Genomic DNA, 17,605 nt, shown 5'->3' with positions numbered 1-17,605 from the left:
GATAAAATGCTTAGCTTAATTAGAATTGCAAGGAACACAAATTTCTGAAGGAATATTACAATGGTGTCCATGATACACATAAATTGTTAAGAGAACCTCTTTAATATCCCCTTAAAGGTAACAATAAGAACTAGAGTGCTCCAGTAAGTACAATCAATACTCAGCTAAACACAATATTAATGGTTATAAGAGAAGACAACTCACAAAGATATTTGTCAATAAACAAGTCGCAATCATCACCTAGTAGAAACAGTCAAAACCAAATTTTGTAGGGAACAAAAGAAATTCAAATTTTGGCTGTTCTTAAAACTTTTGAATTAAAAGTTGCTATTTTAAAGAAGTTTTCATCAAAATGCATTCAAATTTTTAAGCAATTACATTTCAGATAGAAAGTGCAATTTTCAATTTGACACACCTGCTAAAATATCAAAATTTGTGAATTCAAGCACTGAGGAAAACAGAAATAGCTGTGGGAAATAGCAGAGGTGAGTATTTAAATTCCTTTTTTTTTTTCGCCTAATTATTGTAAACAGAATGTAACGTAATAGGACAAAAACATCAAGAAACACATGAAATATTGTAAAAACACATGAATATTGTAAAACACATGAATATTGTAAAACACATGTACAAAATGAGAATAAAACTGATGGATGCACATCAAGCCGTGAGAACATAGAAAACAGAATGAGCACAAAAAAATAATGAATAAATATCTACGGTAATCTAATATCAACACATTCTCAAAATGCTCAGAAAAACAATGCCGAAACTAAACGTAATGCTTACCTGGAAGTTTGCCGCCTGATTTTCTCCGAACTCGACGCTTCTCCAAATATTCTGGTGCTGTATGTTGATGTTTTCTGCTGGCATCTAAATTCTCTGTACTCACAAAATCTGAAAAGATAAAAGATTTGTTTCCTTTATTTAAATCACAAGCACCAAACTATCATCTGTTTTGTACTGGAGAATTTTTTGTTGTTGACTCTTCACTTCTGTTCTGTGAGTTTATTAAATCAAATCAAGTGTATTTTCCTATTTACAAACTAAACTGAAGCCTTCTATCTCGGCCTTGACATTAGAAGATAAGCTCTTTTTTAACTAAAGAAAGAAGTTAAAAAAAGCTGGAAAATACAACCACAGTTTGAATATCAGCATTGTAAAATTTGGTAAACAAATTGCAGAGTGGCATTATGTGTACATAAAATTTATAATCAATTAAGTAAACTAACCTTCATCATGATTTCTGCCCAGTTCCATAACTAAACTTTTGACTTTATCTGGTATTTTCCCACTGTAACTTTCTAATATTAATCTTTTAATTTCTTGACACCATCTTCTCTTCTGCTCCATATTTCTGGCCTAAAAGATGTTGGAAATCAGTACACATGAATTCTGTATCAGTCAGACCAGGCAAGGCAACAAAAATTCAGTCATTTTAGGTTTGTACCATTTTTGACAGAACAGTTTAAGTTCAAGAAAGTTTGCAAGACAAGATAACATATGCCCATGACAGCAGTTTAGAAATTACTTTTCTTTTCATTCAAATTGTAGCATCTAATTCACTGTTGAGAAATGCTCACAGAAAGATAGACAAGGGTGTTGGCAATAAATGTGAGTATATAAAACAAATGGTATATTTACCTGTAGTGTATACTGAGCTTTAGGATTATCAAATGGTATATTTACCTGTAGTGTATACTGAGCTTTAGGATTATCAAATGGTATATTTACCTGTAGTGTATACTGAGCTTTAGGATTATCAAATGGTATATTTACCTGTAGTGTATACTGAGCTTTAGGATTATCAAATGGTATATTTACCTGTAGTGTATACTGAGCTTTAGGATTATCAAATGGTATATTTACCTGTAGTGTATACTGAGCTTTAGGATTATCAAATGGTATATTTACCTGTAGTGTATACTGAGCTTTAGGATTATCAAATGGTATATTTACCTGTAGTGTATACTGAGCTTTAGGATTATCAAATGGTATATTTACCTGTAGTGTATACTGAGCTTTAGGATTATCAAATGGTATAATATGAAAACTAAGAGGTTCGTTGTCAATAACTTCTACCAACATTAGATTAGAACACTGAAAAATATAGCAATATACGGATTAACTACATTTAAACAAATTTCTGCACCAAGTTGCTCATGAAAACATATGTTACAAATTTAACCTCCATCCTTACACAAATACTTTGTAGATGGGTTTTATATACATAACACTCTGACAGCATGAGAATTCCAATCTTAGAAATCATTTTAGGTGGAAGTGAAAATATAAGTCCTGATGGTTGTTTAAATACGGTTATTTCCGCAAAACTTTTGTCTTCCCTTCAGTTACCTCTATTGATGTGACATGACATGTTCAGTAAAAAACTACAAAGGCTACGAATGATTCAAAAAATTTTCTTTATTAGATGCAAAGTTGGTTTAGACTTTAAGGTAAAGAATCACACTCCTAAAATCTCAATCCTAAAATGACACAATACCCATAATCCCAATCTGGATATACTAGCCTCCTCTTACCTGTATAGAAGATTTACAACTTAGCATTCCTCCATCTTTCTTTTTACAGATTAAAATTTCCTTCTCAAACAGAAATATGTGACGAGATGCTCTTGCACCATGCACTCGAAATGAACTCTAAAATAAAATATGTAACACAATAAAAGCGTGATCTTAAAGTTAGCGCAATCAATCCTGCAGGTTCTCTGTTGTATTCCAAAATACACAACAATCCTGAATGTAGTTTTGTTATGAAAATAGAATTTGACCTTCACCTTCAAATGCTGAATTGCTTACTCATTCAGAGCCATTGTTTTTTACAACTGGGTAACAACTTCTGTAACTTTTTAAAAGGTGCTTTTGATGATCAGCCATGTATTGCAGATTAAAATAATGAAGACCAAAAAAAATAGTTATGTTATAGTACCTCTAAAACAAGTTCACCCAATCTTGTAAGATCATCACCAGTATAGTCCTCTAACTGACTCTGTATTTCCTGTATTTTAATAGCGTGTTCATGGCGACGTTTCATATTGTTAATATGGTGGGCCATACTGGTCATATGTTTAAATGCTTGTTCTAAAATATCATAACCTTCTTCGTCTTTCTCAAAACTCTTCCATATATTCTGAAATAAAAATCCAACCAAAAGTTTATCTTGTGGGATAAACTTTAAAACAAGTAGGACTTACAGGACTGTACTCCATATGCCAACAGCTATCAAAATACTAAAAAAGGCCCAAAGCAAAATTCAAAGCAAAACTCTAGATATTGACGTTATAACTGATCTTTAACATGTGTCATAAGCTTAATCATATTGCAAATATAAGCCCAAAAGAAGATTTGACAAACCTGTAGTAAAAGATGATATTTGAGTATTCGTTGAACAGGACGAAGTAAATAAGCACCAAGAGGTAATCCATGACCTAACTTCTGCTGCCTGTTTTTAAAAAATTCTGATAATTCTGGGTCTTTCATGAATTTAGTCAGGACTTCAACAGCACTGAAAACATAAAAATCACATTTTTATATCTATTATGTGAATACAAACAGTTATCCTGCTAAGGTTTCATATCTGAAACAATGCATTTTTAGGCAGCCCCTCATTGGGTCTGTGAAAGGTCTTAAATGCCCATTAAATGCTCTGAAATCTTGAGGGGCTTTTGCTCTTTGGGCCTTGCTTCTGAGAGAAACCTCTCATTTTGGACCCCTCCCCCATCCTCCAAAGACAGATTTTCAAATCATTTTGTATAATCCCTAGGGGATAACAAAAATCCATGATGGTTCACAGCATTTCAAAACTTTTACAACCAAATACAACTTACCCAGGATAGTTGGTACAGTATTCTGTATAAATAACGAAACCTTTATTATTTCTTACAAAACATTCGGCTACTTTAATAGGTTCTCTTTCACATTGTTCTAACTCACTTAGAAATACCCTGAAAAATATCACAGTGAACATTATTATTATCAAGAACACTAGGTATTGTGAAATTACATATAAACTCGGAAAATCATCCTTTTAATTTAAGACAAGGTGGTAGACTGGTTCAATTTCTATATACATTAATAGGGTATAAAAGGGGTACAATTTCATTAACAATCAAATGACTTAAAATGAACTTAAAATTCAAAGCATTGGGCAGTGTCAAAAAACTGAAAATTTGCAAAGATGGAACCTACAAGGAATGACTAAAGTCCATGATTGACCATAGTGTTCCAGACATGAAACAGTTTAAATTTCCTTGTGAAAACAGTGTTATGGACTGAAGCTAGGACAATCCATATTTAGAAGGCCAAGCCAAACAATTTTCTATAGATGGCAATTCATGATAATAAATTTGCAGGCACACGAACGGTCTTGGTCGGAGATTTTTATAGCCTACTAGAGTTATGTCAAGAGTTTTGCCAACTAGCAAAAATCTCCTGGCGATCGTTTTCCACCATGTTGATAGTAACGTGCAGAGTGCAAAGAATGGAAAATGAATTTCATTGGATGATGAAAAGCACAGACGATAAAACTATCAGAGATAATTTTCAAACTTGTTTGATATAATAGATCCTGTCGGGGACGTGATAATTTGGTGATGGAAGCACGAGCACACGTGAGATTTTATTCAAGACTCCAATCGACAACAAAAAACTCTGACCAAGACTGCTCGTGTGGGTGCACAACAAACTTGCTACTGAATGACATGACACAAGTGTACATGTACCAAAAATATTGACTTATTGATCATCAAGAACAAACTATATCAATATCCTGAGTGATGACAACAAGAGATAATATTGACCAATCAATATCACACAAATATAAATATCAACAACAAACAACAAATATGATAATATTGATATTTCACATTCAATAAAATATCAATGTTTACATCACCAATACAACGCAATATGTCAGCAACACCTTGCAGTGGCAATGGAAGAAATTTTGCTTTTTTTGATATCTAACTGTTGAGGGCTGTTTAATGTGCAGAGCCCTAAATACATTCTTTTTCATGCTCGTGACTCAGGCCTCAGCAATGACAGGAAGTAACCGAATTTAAAAATTCTAAGGTATTATTTTAATCTATGCCATGGATTGACTATGGCTAAGACTATGGGACTACTACTATGCTCTGTACACATCAATACATACATCAGAATGTAGGCGTACTATAAATTTTAAACTAGTAACCTGTTAATATGTACAGACTACAGGAAAACAACAAGCTTTCGTTAATGTAAACCATTGAAACAAACTACACAGCAATATTGACTCAACTGGACATTCTTGATTGGGGAATTGCCTAAATAAACTTTCACAGGTCCACTAAAACTAGTCCAAATCCTTAATCTAACATTACATTGGGTTTAATCCAAATCTAAATTTTAGACTAATTACTAACGCATTGTCAAGAGACATGCAAAGTTTAAATTGTCTTTCTGAATCATTTCCTTTTGAATGATGAGAAAAACTACATCAGTGATGATGTCATGTTTTTAGGTTTTAAATCGTTCTCAAAAATTTGTCACAATAACATTTTAAGTTCATGTGCCCTCATCAAAATCTGTTCTACATTTCCACAACATGACCATGATTTGATGGTGAAAATGAAATCAGCAATACTGAGTGTAGACACTAACACACCAATAGCCCCAAAGTAAGATGGGATGTTCTTAAAAGATTGCCATTTGCAAATCAGGAAGATTTCCCGGAAGGGGTGCCTGGTTCAAAAATTCAAATTCAAAAACCCCTTTTTCAGTTTTGACCTTATCAGACAACCATATCAAATAAGTCTCATAAAACTGGCAAATTTGACACTTATTCTTCACTTCAAATAAAACCATGTGTCAATAATCAGGCTATATATTTACATTTATTCCAAATTTAGATACTTGGTGGCCATTTGACCTTCCGTCTAAATGGTCATTTTCATTGTTTATGTTTCCTTCCTCTGAATACTTCAGGAAAACTACGTCAACTGAATAAGAGGACATATGATTTGATAAAGTTCTGTCTGACCCTTAAAAACCTTTGCATCCATAACAAATTCTGTAAAGATAAAGATGACCTTGATTTTCCTAAATAAGCCCAGACTCTGAAGTAAGGATAGTCTTAGAATAACCCCTAAATATAAACAACCATAGCGATGATAGAGCTACCAATTCTTTCAGATAAAGATGACCTTGATTTTCCAAAATAAGTCTAGACTATCAAATAAGGATAGTCTTGGAATAACCTTAAATATAAACAACCTTAGCAATGATAGAGCTGCCATTTCTTTCAGATAAAGATGACCTTTCCTATGATAATCTAGACCAGTCGCTCCTGGAGATAGTAATGAAAAGTCTCTACCACAAATACAACCCAATACAACAATAATGTAGTTGAGTATCTCGAAAAGGTCACCTTCTTTGCATAGTACAGGCCACTTAAGTCAAAGAAAAGATTTCTCCCAGATAGTGAACCTTCCTTGCATTCAAAAGTACAATCTCACATGAAAGATGACCTTTAATTTTCACAAATACAGATAATATTGGATATTTTTTTTTAACTTACTTGCTGAAATCATAGATACTTCTGATATTACTAAATAGACAATTAACATCATCACTTCCAACTTTTATATTATCATTTTCTTCTAAATATTCTAAATAACCCTGAAATTATACAATTTAATATAACAATTTATCTTGCATTGATTACATGTGCTTTGAAATCAAAATGATGTAGAAAAGTAAGAGCAGAAAAGTAAGATGTAGAAAAGTAAGATGTAGAAAAATAAGATGTAGAAAGGTAAGATGTAGAAAAGTAAGATGTCGAAAAGTAAGATGTAGAAAGGTAAGATGTAGAAAAATAAGATGTAGAAAAGTAAAATGTAGGAAAGTAAGGTGTAGAAAGGTAAGATGTAGAAAAGTAAAATGTAGAAAAGTAAGATGTAGGAAAGTAAGGTGTAGAAAGGTAAGATGCAGGAAAGTAAGATGTAGAAAAGTAAGAGCACAAAAGTAAGATGTAGGAAAGCAAGATGTAGAAAAGTAAGATGTAGAAAGGTAAGATGTAGAAAAGTAAGATGTCGAAAAGTAAGATGTAGAAAGGTAAGATGTAGAAAAATAAGATGTAGAAAAGTAAAATGTAGAAAAGTAAGATGTAGAAAAGTAAGGTGTAGAAAGGTAAGATGCAGAAAAGTAAGATGTAGAAAAGTAAGATGTAGAGAAGTAAGATGTAGGAAAGTAAGATGTAGAGAAGTAAGATGTAGAAAAGTAAGATGTAGAGAAGTAAGATGTAGCAGTCTAAAGAAATACTTATGTGGTGTTGTTTCTTCAGTACCCTACCAGGACCATGTTTCTCAAAAATTCATACAACTAAACTTGTACGTTAAGTGAAGAAACACGTTAATTTTGACGTTAACAATGGTTAATTGTTATGCTCATGTGTTAATCTACAATATTTTGAGAAACATGTACTGCACAATTTTTGCCAAGCCAAAAAAAAAAAAAATGGAAATTGGAATGTAATCAGATAATATTGGAATTTCAGATGAAAGTCAAAATATAATAAATAAATTAAATGGAGAAATTAAAATAAATAAATTATTGTAAGAACAGAAATGTTTAGACTGAGTTCTTATCAAACCTCTCAATATAATCATTTATTTTTGGCACAAGTTTTTTAAATATTTTGTATTTTTTATCAAATTAAGATAGCTGATAAGAATTATTAATAACTTAAAATGGTGTAGTTAGAGAAGATAAAATATCTTTGACAAGTTCAATTTTTTCATAATTACTTACTTAGTAATCTTACAAGTAATATAACCCTTTGAACACTGAGTGTGAAGAAAAAAAAAAGAACTTGAATTCAAGTAATATGGAGTTAATGTTATGATGTCAGTTGGTAACGGCCATTTGGAATGATTCTGCAAGCTTAAAAGTTCGGAGTCACATTCATTTTAGGCATCTTTGAAAATTCAACAGAAGACATCAAATCGAAATTGAGATGTACAAACTGAAAAGTGTTAAGGGTAGTTTTAATCAAAATTATAAATTGGACAACTCTATCCCTTGATTTCATTTAACTTTAGACCTAACACTGATAGGTAGATGTGGTACATATGGTTTCAGTTGATATAAACTAAACTAACTGAAAGCACAATCTTAGATCAATCAACACTACATCATTTTTACATTAAATACTCTCAGTTCAAAGGTTAATATACCAGTCATATATAATTTGACTAATTAGATGATAGGTCAGTGTTGTATCTATCATCATTATTAAGAAAACACAGAATTGATCTGCAGGAATCCTTTTACAAAGTTCATTTACTGGTACCGGTAGTTGAGCTTATAGAGATACAGTCTCAATATTTTTCATTATATATTAACAACTAACTGAGATGGTACCAGTACTTAGAATAAGTCACTTAGCAGCCTTTTGTTTTATTCTTGAAATATGTCAGCCACCATTTTGAAAAAAGTGATGACTTTTTTCCTTTTAATTCCTAACATTTCGAATTTGGACTACGAGTACAAATTTTGATTTTAACATTTGTAAACATTGCTTTAACCCTGTGACAGTGCCTTCTGTTGGTTAGTAACTTGTTACCTTTCAACCACCCTAATATCTTAAGAAAACAATACCAATTTGTCTGCTAAGGAATGATGAAGTAACATTACTATCAAACATTTCTGCATCTTGACAAAAGTAAGCTAGGCAATTTCAGTTTTTGAAAATTTTGATGTCTGAGCCAGCGCTTGGTGTTTTCATTTTCACCTCCTAACACTTAAGATATCAGCTATTCATTATTGTTCATTTAAAGTTTTGAAAATTTGGGTAAGTATATAACCTTCAGAATTTTATATTTTTTAGAAGAAACTCACAAAAATTAAATATAATTATAATTCACTTGATATTAACTTGTCTGGTTTCCGTTATTTATCATTTATATATACAGGAAGTAAGCTGTTTATATTATTATTACCTATTTTCACCTTGTCAGACATTTTTTTTCAGAAAATTACATATTATTCTCTATTTTTAAGCTATCTTATGCACTTTTTAATCAGTTTTGTTCAGAAAACATCTAAGACTAGACAAAGGTAAACCGCAGGCCTCTGTTTGAATTCAAATATTTAATGCTTAGATTTGGCATACCATTACCTTCGTAATTTCAATTATTTTGTTTTTACAACCGTTTGCACTTAAACAAAGTTAATATATCAGCTAATTTGCATAATTTAGTGTACCAATAAACAAATCAGGAATTTATCATTTAAGAAATTATTTCAAAATCTGTAGGATGAAGCTTTCAGCAAAAATGTTCCATGCCATCTGTTTCTTGAACCAAGTCCAGAAAATACAAATGTACGTGAAACTAACTATATAAGTAAGAATCATAGGGGTCCATATTAAGATTATGATTCCCTGAAGAGATAAGATGACCTAAATTAATTTCAATTAAAGAGGTTTGAAATTGTGTTATCAAAATCTACAAGTGCCCAGCAGTTTCCGGTATCATTTTAACTCTGTGTATCAAACATCAAAGAGAGACTAAGGAGGGTTTAAGGATGACCAGGGGCTAATTTTAATGAAGTTAGCATGACAACAATACCACACACATCCAACCAGGGGTCCCTTATCTCTCAATAATGTTGGTCAATGTCTAGGTAGATTTAGGTTAATAGGAATTTGAAATATTAATGGTTGGAATAATTTTTAATGTTTGTATTCACGGTCAGCGGATTTGAAATATTTTTATTCTTATGTCATTATTGTGAGACTATTTGTATAAAGATAGACACAATTATCACAGTTGGAGGTGTCTATAAATAAAGTTTTAAATTTCTTATATGAAACAATTTGGATGTCTGATATACCCTTGTTGAGGTTTTTTTTTTAGAGCTATTATTCAATTATTTGATAGAGCAAATTGTATTCAGAAATATAGCCCTTTTTACACCACGCCACTATGAAGCGTTCCATTCTCGGTCCAGACAAGGTCGCGATAAAATGTGCCCAAGTAAACTCAAGTGGTCTGAGAATGGTTCTTCAGTTGTAGTGCAAATGAAAAGCGTTATCGGTACGCTTATCTGTGGAACTCTTCCTGAAGAAGTTAAAATTAATCGTTGTCATCACCAAGATGTAATTGAAGACAACTGGATATAAACAACAATTGTACTGAATATTGATGAAATTGAGCCGGAAAATGTGAAGATCTATGTGCGGCATGCACATTAAAGCGTTCTTGGAACGGTTACCGTTTACATTACACCAATTTATCGAGTCTGATTGGAGAACCGTTCTGTTTACATTACACACAATTCTTCCATTCCGTTAACAGATAAATTTTGTAATGTAAAACGGGTTTATGTCTCTGTCATACTGAAAGATCTTTTATAATGAACTGAATGATCATTGATAGAAAGAAAGGCCAGATCTTTATCAATGGATGAATGAAACGCTTACCTGAATGATATCCTCTAAACTTTTGACATATGTTCTTTCCGTTTCGATAATTTCAGCTACCACCCGATTCACATAACTCACATATTGAGGTACAGGTTTGGATAACATAGGTCCATCGGGAGTGTCAGAGGTGATAGGACTTTCAGGGCCATCACGTGGGCTTGGAGGTTTTAGCGTATTTCCATTGGAATCACTGCCTACATGAGTCAAATTCAATTTTTTATTAGCACTTGCTTTATGATTCTCCAAAGCCGCTGTCACAGCATATGCGTCTGCATCCGAAAGGGACCGTCTCACAGTAATGATGGGTTTGATCACTTCAATTTTCACATTATTTCTGGAGTCTACTTTTGACTCATTTTTGTTCACTATTTCAGTTTTTGATCTTGGTTTGTTTTTATCATGATCAGATTTTTTCGAAAAACTTTCCAGATGTTTCAAGCCAGAAAGATCATTCTTTCCAGGTTGATGTATCTTGCGTTCAAATCTTGCAGACATGATATCCATCGGTTCAGTTTTCGTATTTCCGTTCACATCTTTAATACATCCGTTCAATATACTAGAGTCACTTTTAATTAACAAATGATCGTATTCCTTTAAATTGGGACGTTTTCGTTGTTGCCGTGGTAATGATGAAGAAGAGGCTGATGACATAGAACTTATACTTAAAGGCCGTTTACGATTATCGCTAAGTGAATCGTCTAATTCAACTGAATGAGGGTCTATCACAGTATGACGTTTATCAAAATCATGTTGAATGTTCACTTTTGGTTCCTTTCCAACTCTAGTAGACACAGACGCTGGTAAGGACTGCGATTTAAGTTTTGCTTGCTCCAGGTGATCATCCTCTGTAGTTCCTGCTACCTTGGAATCGTAAATTGTTAACAATGTTGGCGTCAAATCTAGGGATGATCCTGAAATTAGAAAATTAGAAAAATATTTAATTTCACATGGCATAAAAATCCAAAATAATTTTTGGTTATTGCATTACAAATACAGGTTGTTTTTTTATATATAGAATATAATATGATAAAATATGAGATGTCTTTTAAATTATGACTTGTAAAATATGTTAATCTTAGAATCATTTGATATCATGTCATCTTGTATCATAATGATAAAGTAAATATAATATGTTACAATAATAAAATATTTTCACTGTTAAAATAGTGCTCAATACAAAAATTGTAGAGTGATATTGAAATATCACTGTTAAAATAGTGCTCAATACATCAATTGTAGAGCGATATAGAAATACCACTGTTAAAATAGTGCTCAATACAACAATTGTAGAGCAATATAGAAATACCACTGTTAAAATAGTGCTCAATACATCAATTGTAGAGCAATATAGAAATACCACTGTTAAAATAGTGCTCAATACATCAATTGTAGAGCGATATAGAAATACCACTGTTAAAATAGTGCTCAATACATCAATTGTAGAGCCATATAGAAATACCACTGTTAAAATAGTGCTCAATACAACAATTGTAGAGTGATATAGAAATACCACTGTTAAAATAGTGCTCAATACAACAATTGTAGAGTGATATAGAAATACCACTGTTAAAATAGTGCTCAATACAACAATTGTAGAGTGATGTTGAAATATCACTGTTAAAATAGTGCTCAATACAACAATTGTAGAGTGATATAGAAATATCACTGTTAAAATAGTGCTCAATGCATCAATTGTAGAGTGATATAGAAATATCACTGTTAAAATAATGCTCAATACAACAATTGTAGAGCGATATAGAAATATCACTGTGAAAATAGTGCTCAATGCATCAATTGTAGAGCGATATAGAAATATCACTGTTAAAATAGTGCTCAATACATCAATTGTAGAGCGATATAGAAATATCACTGTTAAAATAGTGCTCAATGCATCAATTGTAGAGCGATATAGAAATATCACTGTTAAAATAGTGCTCAATACACCAATTGTAGAGCGATATAGAAATATCACTGTTAAAATAGTGCTCAATGCATCAATTGTAGAATGACATTCAGTATTAATATCTCTATTTCTATGTAAATATTATGTAAATTTGCAATCATGTACATTTGTCATTTTTTGTGTTTATTTGATACATGTATATGTACAAATAATTAAATCATGATTCCGTTTTAACGGAAAAAATGTTCAGGTCATTCCTTAATTATCATTATATTACGAACTTATAGTAATCAATTAACAATCCTATGAACACTTCATAAAAATAAAAAAATTACCATCTGAGAAAATCAAAACCAAATGTTGCCTTATAAGAAATCAAAATCAAACAAATGATCATATTGTAAAAATCATTACCTACATTTTCATTTCAACACCACTTCCAAATAGTTGAAGTTTTGTTTTTCAAAAAAAAACCTCACCAGAAACACATTCTAGTCAGAATTGCTAAATCAGAAATCAAACTGTAGAAATAAATAAATTTACCTTCCTCTGACAAAAACCCATCATTTATTGACTGTTCACCAGTTATTACCTACATATACATTGTCATCAATACCAAATAGTTGAGAATTAGTTTTTCAAAATAGTACCTCACTACAACAATATTCCAACCGGAAATTCTATATCAGAAATCAATTCACCTTCCTATGACAAATACCCATCAATTATTGATCTCTGATCGAATGTGTTGTGTGGTGAAAGTGTATCGTGTATTGTACAATGATAAAATACGATCGTGTTAGATCACACCACACCCTATACAATACTATATTATTTATTATAACTCTACACATGCAATATAACTTTTCTTATACAAGGAATTTAGGAGAGGCTGAAAATAATAAATAACAATATGACTATGATAAGGTGTGTTGAAATTTTAAACAGTCACATATAGAAAGATCTATTCATGACAAAAGCGAGTCATATTAGTTAACTGTTAAACTTTGTTATGTATTTAAAATTACGAAGTCAGGTAGCCATCAAACTTTATCCATGCTTAAAATCTCAAACCATGTAGATCTGTATGTAAGCTTTGTAATGATTTCCACATTCAAATTAATCAAGATTTTACAGATTGCTGTTTAAATGGACAGATTTGCCATCCATTTGACCAATCGTACTTTAGTCTCAGAAACAGGAATTCTAAGCTAATCAGTAATAGTGTCCACAGCTTAATGTCAATATTTGAGCCTTCAAAACCATGTATTTATGAAGACTTTTTACATATATTCAAGCCACAAATCAACCCATGAAAATGGTGACACTGTCCCTTTAAGCACACTTATATTAACAGAGAAATTACATTAAAAAAATTATGCCAAAAAAGTTATAATCAGTTCCCAATGTAAGCAAAATCACAATTTCATATAGTACCATAGGTAAGGAGTAGACAAACAAAATTTCACACTTAAAAATTTCCATCCATTTATCACAATGTACTTGACAATTCTTTATTAACTTGTAAAACATTCCAAATATTGTTATTTGAAAAACATGTACCTGCGATCATAGACATAAAAACACAATTCTAGTTCACACTATTTATACTGCATGTAACAGTGATTGCCTAGACCACATAACCTCAGTCTCATAATACAAGGTGAAGTTGTTTTAATAAAAGTATTTACAGTTAAAAGAGACATTAAAAGCATTCAACCTTACAAACTGGAGTTCTAGGTTAAACTAATATTTTTTTTAAAAGTGTCAAAAATAAGATGTCTCAATTTGATATATGTCATGAAAGAGGTGAGGAAATAAATTTGAAAATTTGAAAATTTGCTTGAGCAGCATAATTTTTTTTTTCATTACATTCTTTATAATCTTTCATAATATATTATATAATTTGTTCAAAAATTTCAAACCAAATAAATGTCAAATTTTGGCATGCTCATGTTTAAAGGGACATGTTTGTTATCCATTTGACCAATGGTACCTTAGTCTCAGAAACTTGAATATTTTTAGATAAGCTAATCAGTCATAGTGTTCAGTGTTCACTGTATAAATTTTAGGCATCAAAATCTCAAACCTCTCCTATTAATGAGCACCTAAATTCACTCTGCATTTTTATCTGTCAACTCACTGATATCTGACATCCTTTATTGAGAGAGTTCACATAACTAATAGTGAAAGTTTAGCATTTTCATATGCCTCAAATGAAATTGCTTAAATTTACCTGCAAATGTCTCAGAATCCAGTTACAGAACTAGATAGTATCAAACTCATAAATTCCAATATCAAAATTCATCAAAGAGCACATCCAGAATTTAACCTCATTAGACAATTTATTGATAGCAAAACAACTATTTAAAATATGTGGTCAACTCGATCCCCCAAAAACACACTATCACAAGGTCAAGGTTATAGAAAGTGTAAGTGATATTTAAACCAGGTTAAAAATGGAATGTAACAGTATCAAAATTTCATAAAATAGTTATCTGATAACTATGACTATTTTCTGTTGATTTTATCTACCTTTAAAAATACAAATATGACAGAATACCTCTTAGATATATTTCTTCTTTAAAAACCTTGTTGATGACATGCTTACAAATCCAAAATCAAATTCACGAAAATGATAATTTCAGTTGGGAAAATCTTTCTAAATGCAAAATCAGAAAAGATCTTTTAAATTTATCTGTACACAACTAGATTCAATTGTTGAATTTGATATCAGCTGAATGTAGACTGAAATGAATTCTCCGGCACAATCATACTATAGAGATTAAGGCAGACTATAAAAGCACCAATCAAATTTTTATTCCAAAGGATGCGCTCTTTCAGATTGCACTTTTTCCATCAAAGCAAAATTGAGTTCATAAAAGAAATATTTACCCGAATTTTTCAATAGATTCCATTAGAATTATGAACAACATAAAGTAAAACTGTTCCAGACTTTTGGTACTCCCATGGCATGATGGGAATAATTTTGAATTAGCTTCAGTATAAATTGACAATTGACTAAACAAGGCAATTATGAATTCACAAAGATGCTAGAATGGCGTAAATCTGAATCTCAAAGCACTGATTGACAAAATTTGTGACTAGACAATCAATTGTTTGCTAAAAATCTCTAATTACTGAACACTATTTCAAGATAAACACTCTAGTTATTAAATATTTATAATCCACCATCTTGTCACCTAGAAAATGTTCTGTTGACATGTTGAAGAGTTGGAATTATCATACTAGACCTAATTACCTACTTCTCACTCTAGACAACACACCTACCTGGACTTCTTAACACCTTTCAACAATATACAAAATAATAACCCTTTGTTCCCAAATTACATGATTTGGCCATTTAACATTTTCAGAGTCAGAAGTGTTTAAAAATCAGAGAGAAAAATCACTAGAAATTTGCCATTTTCATATAATTTTCAACTGAAAAAAAGATCTTCACATGAAGCATGGAAGTCTTTCATATTAGGCATAACATGAGAAAAGTTGTTCATATTTGGTAGATAAAGTTGTTCAGACCAGACAGGAGATAAAGTTGTTCAGATGAGCCATAACAGGCGAAAAGGTTGTTCAGATGAGCCTTAACAGGAGATAAAGATGTTCAGATGAGCCACAACAGGCGAAAAGGTTGTTCAGATGAGCCACAACAGGAGATAAAGATGTTTAGATGAGCCACAACAGGAGATAATGATGTTTAGATGAGCCATAACAGGAGAAAAACTTGTTTAGATGAGCCTGAGCCATAACAGGAGAAAAGATTGTTCCGAGGAGCCTGCGCCATAACAGGACAAAAGCTTGCCCAGATGAGCCATGAAAGGATGCACACCATTTTTGCAATCTTTGTATGGACATGGAAATTTCTGAAATCTGAACTTTGTTATGGGCTTAGTACTTTTGCTGCACACATAAAAGCCCCGATGAAACAATACCAAAATCACCAAAATTGATTTGATATAACATGGAAAATATTTAATTGACAACAAACTATACTTCAAAGATTTATAGACAACCTTTCTGATAAGAGCTTCTTTAAGTTGAAACTTAAGATGAAGAAATCGTGTCATAATGTTTAGAAATTAACTTCCCATGAAAAGTTTTATCAACTAATTTGTATGGTTCGTGATAAATTTTCTATTTTAAGAATCGTAAATTCTATTTTTACAGTTTTGCACCAAGACACAATTGATGCAGGTGTCTAGTGGTACGTGAAGCAAGGCACAGAATTCATCTCTGTGAAATCTTAAATTATGGACAGAGTTGACAAGGTCAGTAGAACAGGAAGAGTGGGTGATAACTCAGAGAATGGCACTACATTCCTGAATCATTGAAGAGTCCTGGCAGGGATGAAGTTTAATGCTTAATAAATATATTCCCAAACTATTTTATTATGCAGAATTGATGCATATTTACAATATACAGAAAAGTACATTGTCAATAAACAAGATAGCATGACAGGCAAGGTGATATATGCCCACTGGCAGCTTTGAATTTGAAATAAAATATTTGGTAGTATAGTTGCAATCATCAGTAGGAAATATTCAACCTTCATTGATACATTTCTTGTTGAATGCATTTCCATGAACAAGGGCAATAACTCACATTATATAATATTCGATTTTTCTGATTTTCTATAGGGTTCATCTTTGGGTGATAACAAACATTCACACCAAGTTTTGTCATTAAATTCCGTCAAGAATGTCCTTCTGTTTACAATCTAAAAATTGAATGCGTTTTCAAGAACAATAATCCATACTAAATATTTGACAAAAAGTCAGTGTCTATCCAACTAGGCAACATCTATATAACTCAAGGAATAAAATGTGCATATAAACTAGTCTTGGCATTTTCAAAGTTTACCAGTTCAATATTTGTAACATAAACCATAAAGTAGAAAAAAGAAAGTAGACAATTAGTATACAGATATAAGAATCAGGTAATTTGACTGTTTGGTTTATATTATACTAGTATTGACCAGGTGTGTTGAACACAACACTGTATCTGGATACTGAATGAGTCACTACCTACAAATTTCTTCATGCATGTTTCATTCTTAAGAGAGGGTACAAGAATGCATCCAAAAGGATGTCTTCAGAAAGGTCAGTGAGATAATTAGCTGCAGTTGGATAAATACACCAAAATTAAGAGTATGCTCACTTCCTAAGCCGGTACTTCTGAGAGTCCTTCCTACTAATGATTATA

General features: G+C 31.7%; 1 protein-coding gene across 1 annotated transcript; it reads right to left on the bottom strand.

Moving 5' to 3' along the window:
- Window positions 1–2,588: 2,588 nt before the first annotated feature.
- On the bottom strand, window positions 2,589–10,611 carry LOTGIDRAFT_83098 (hypothetical protein; the record flags this gene model as incomplete). The annotated part of the gene is made up of 6 exons (XM_009058985.1): window positions 2,589–2,657; window positions 2,947–3,147; window positions 3,372–3,522; window positions 3,845–3,961; window positions 6,574–6,674; window positions 10,480–10,611. Coding segments are annotated over 6 exons (771 nt in total), but the record flags the coding sequence as incomplete, so codon positions are not given.
- Window positions 10,612–17,605: the final 6,994 nt, after the last annotated feature.

Source organism: Lottia gigantea, assembly GCF_000327385.1.
Source record: "Lottia gigantea unplaced genomic scaffold LOTGIsca_37, whole genome shotgun sequence".
In the NCBI taxonomy this organism is placed as follows: domain Eukaryota; kingdom Metazoa; phylum Mollusca; class Gastropoda; family Lottiidae; genus Lottia; species Lottia gigantea.
This window is presented reverse-complemented; position numbering and strand designations above follow the sequence as displayed.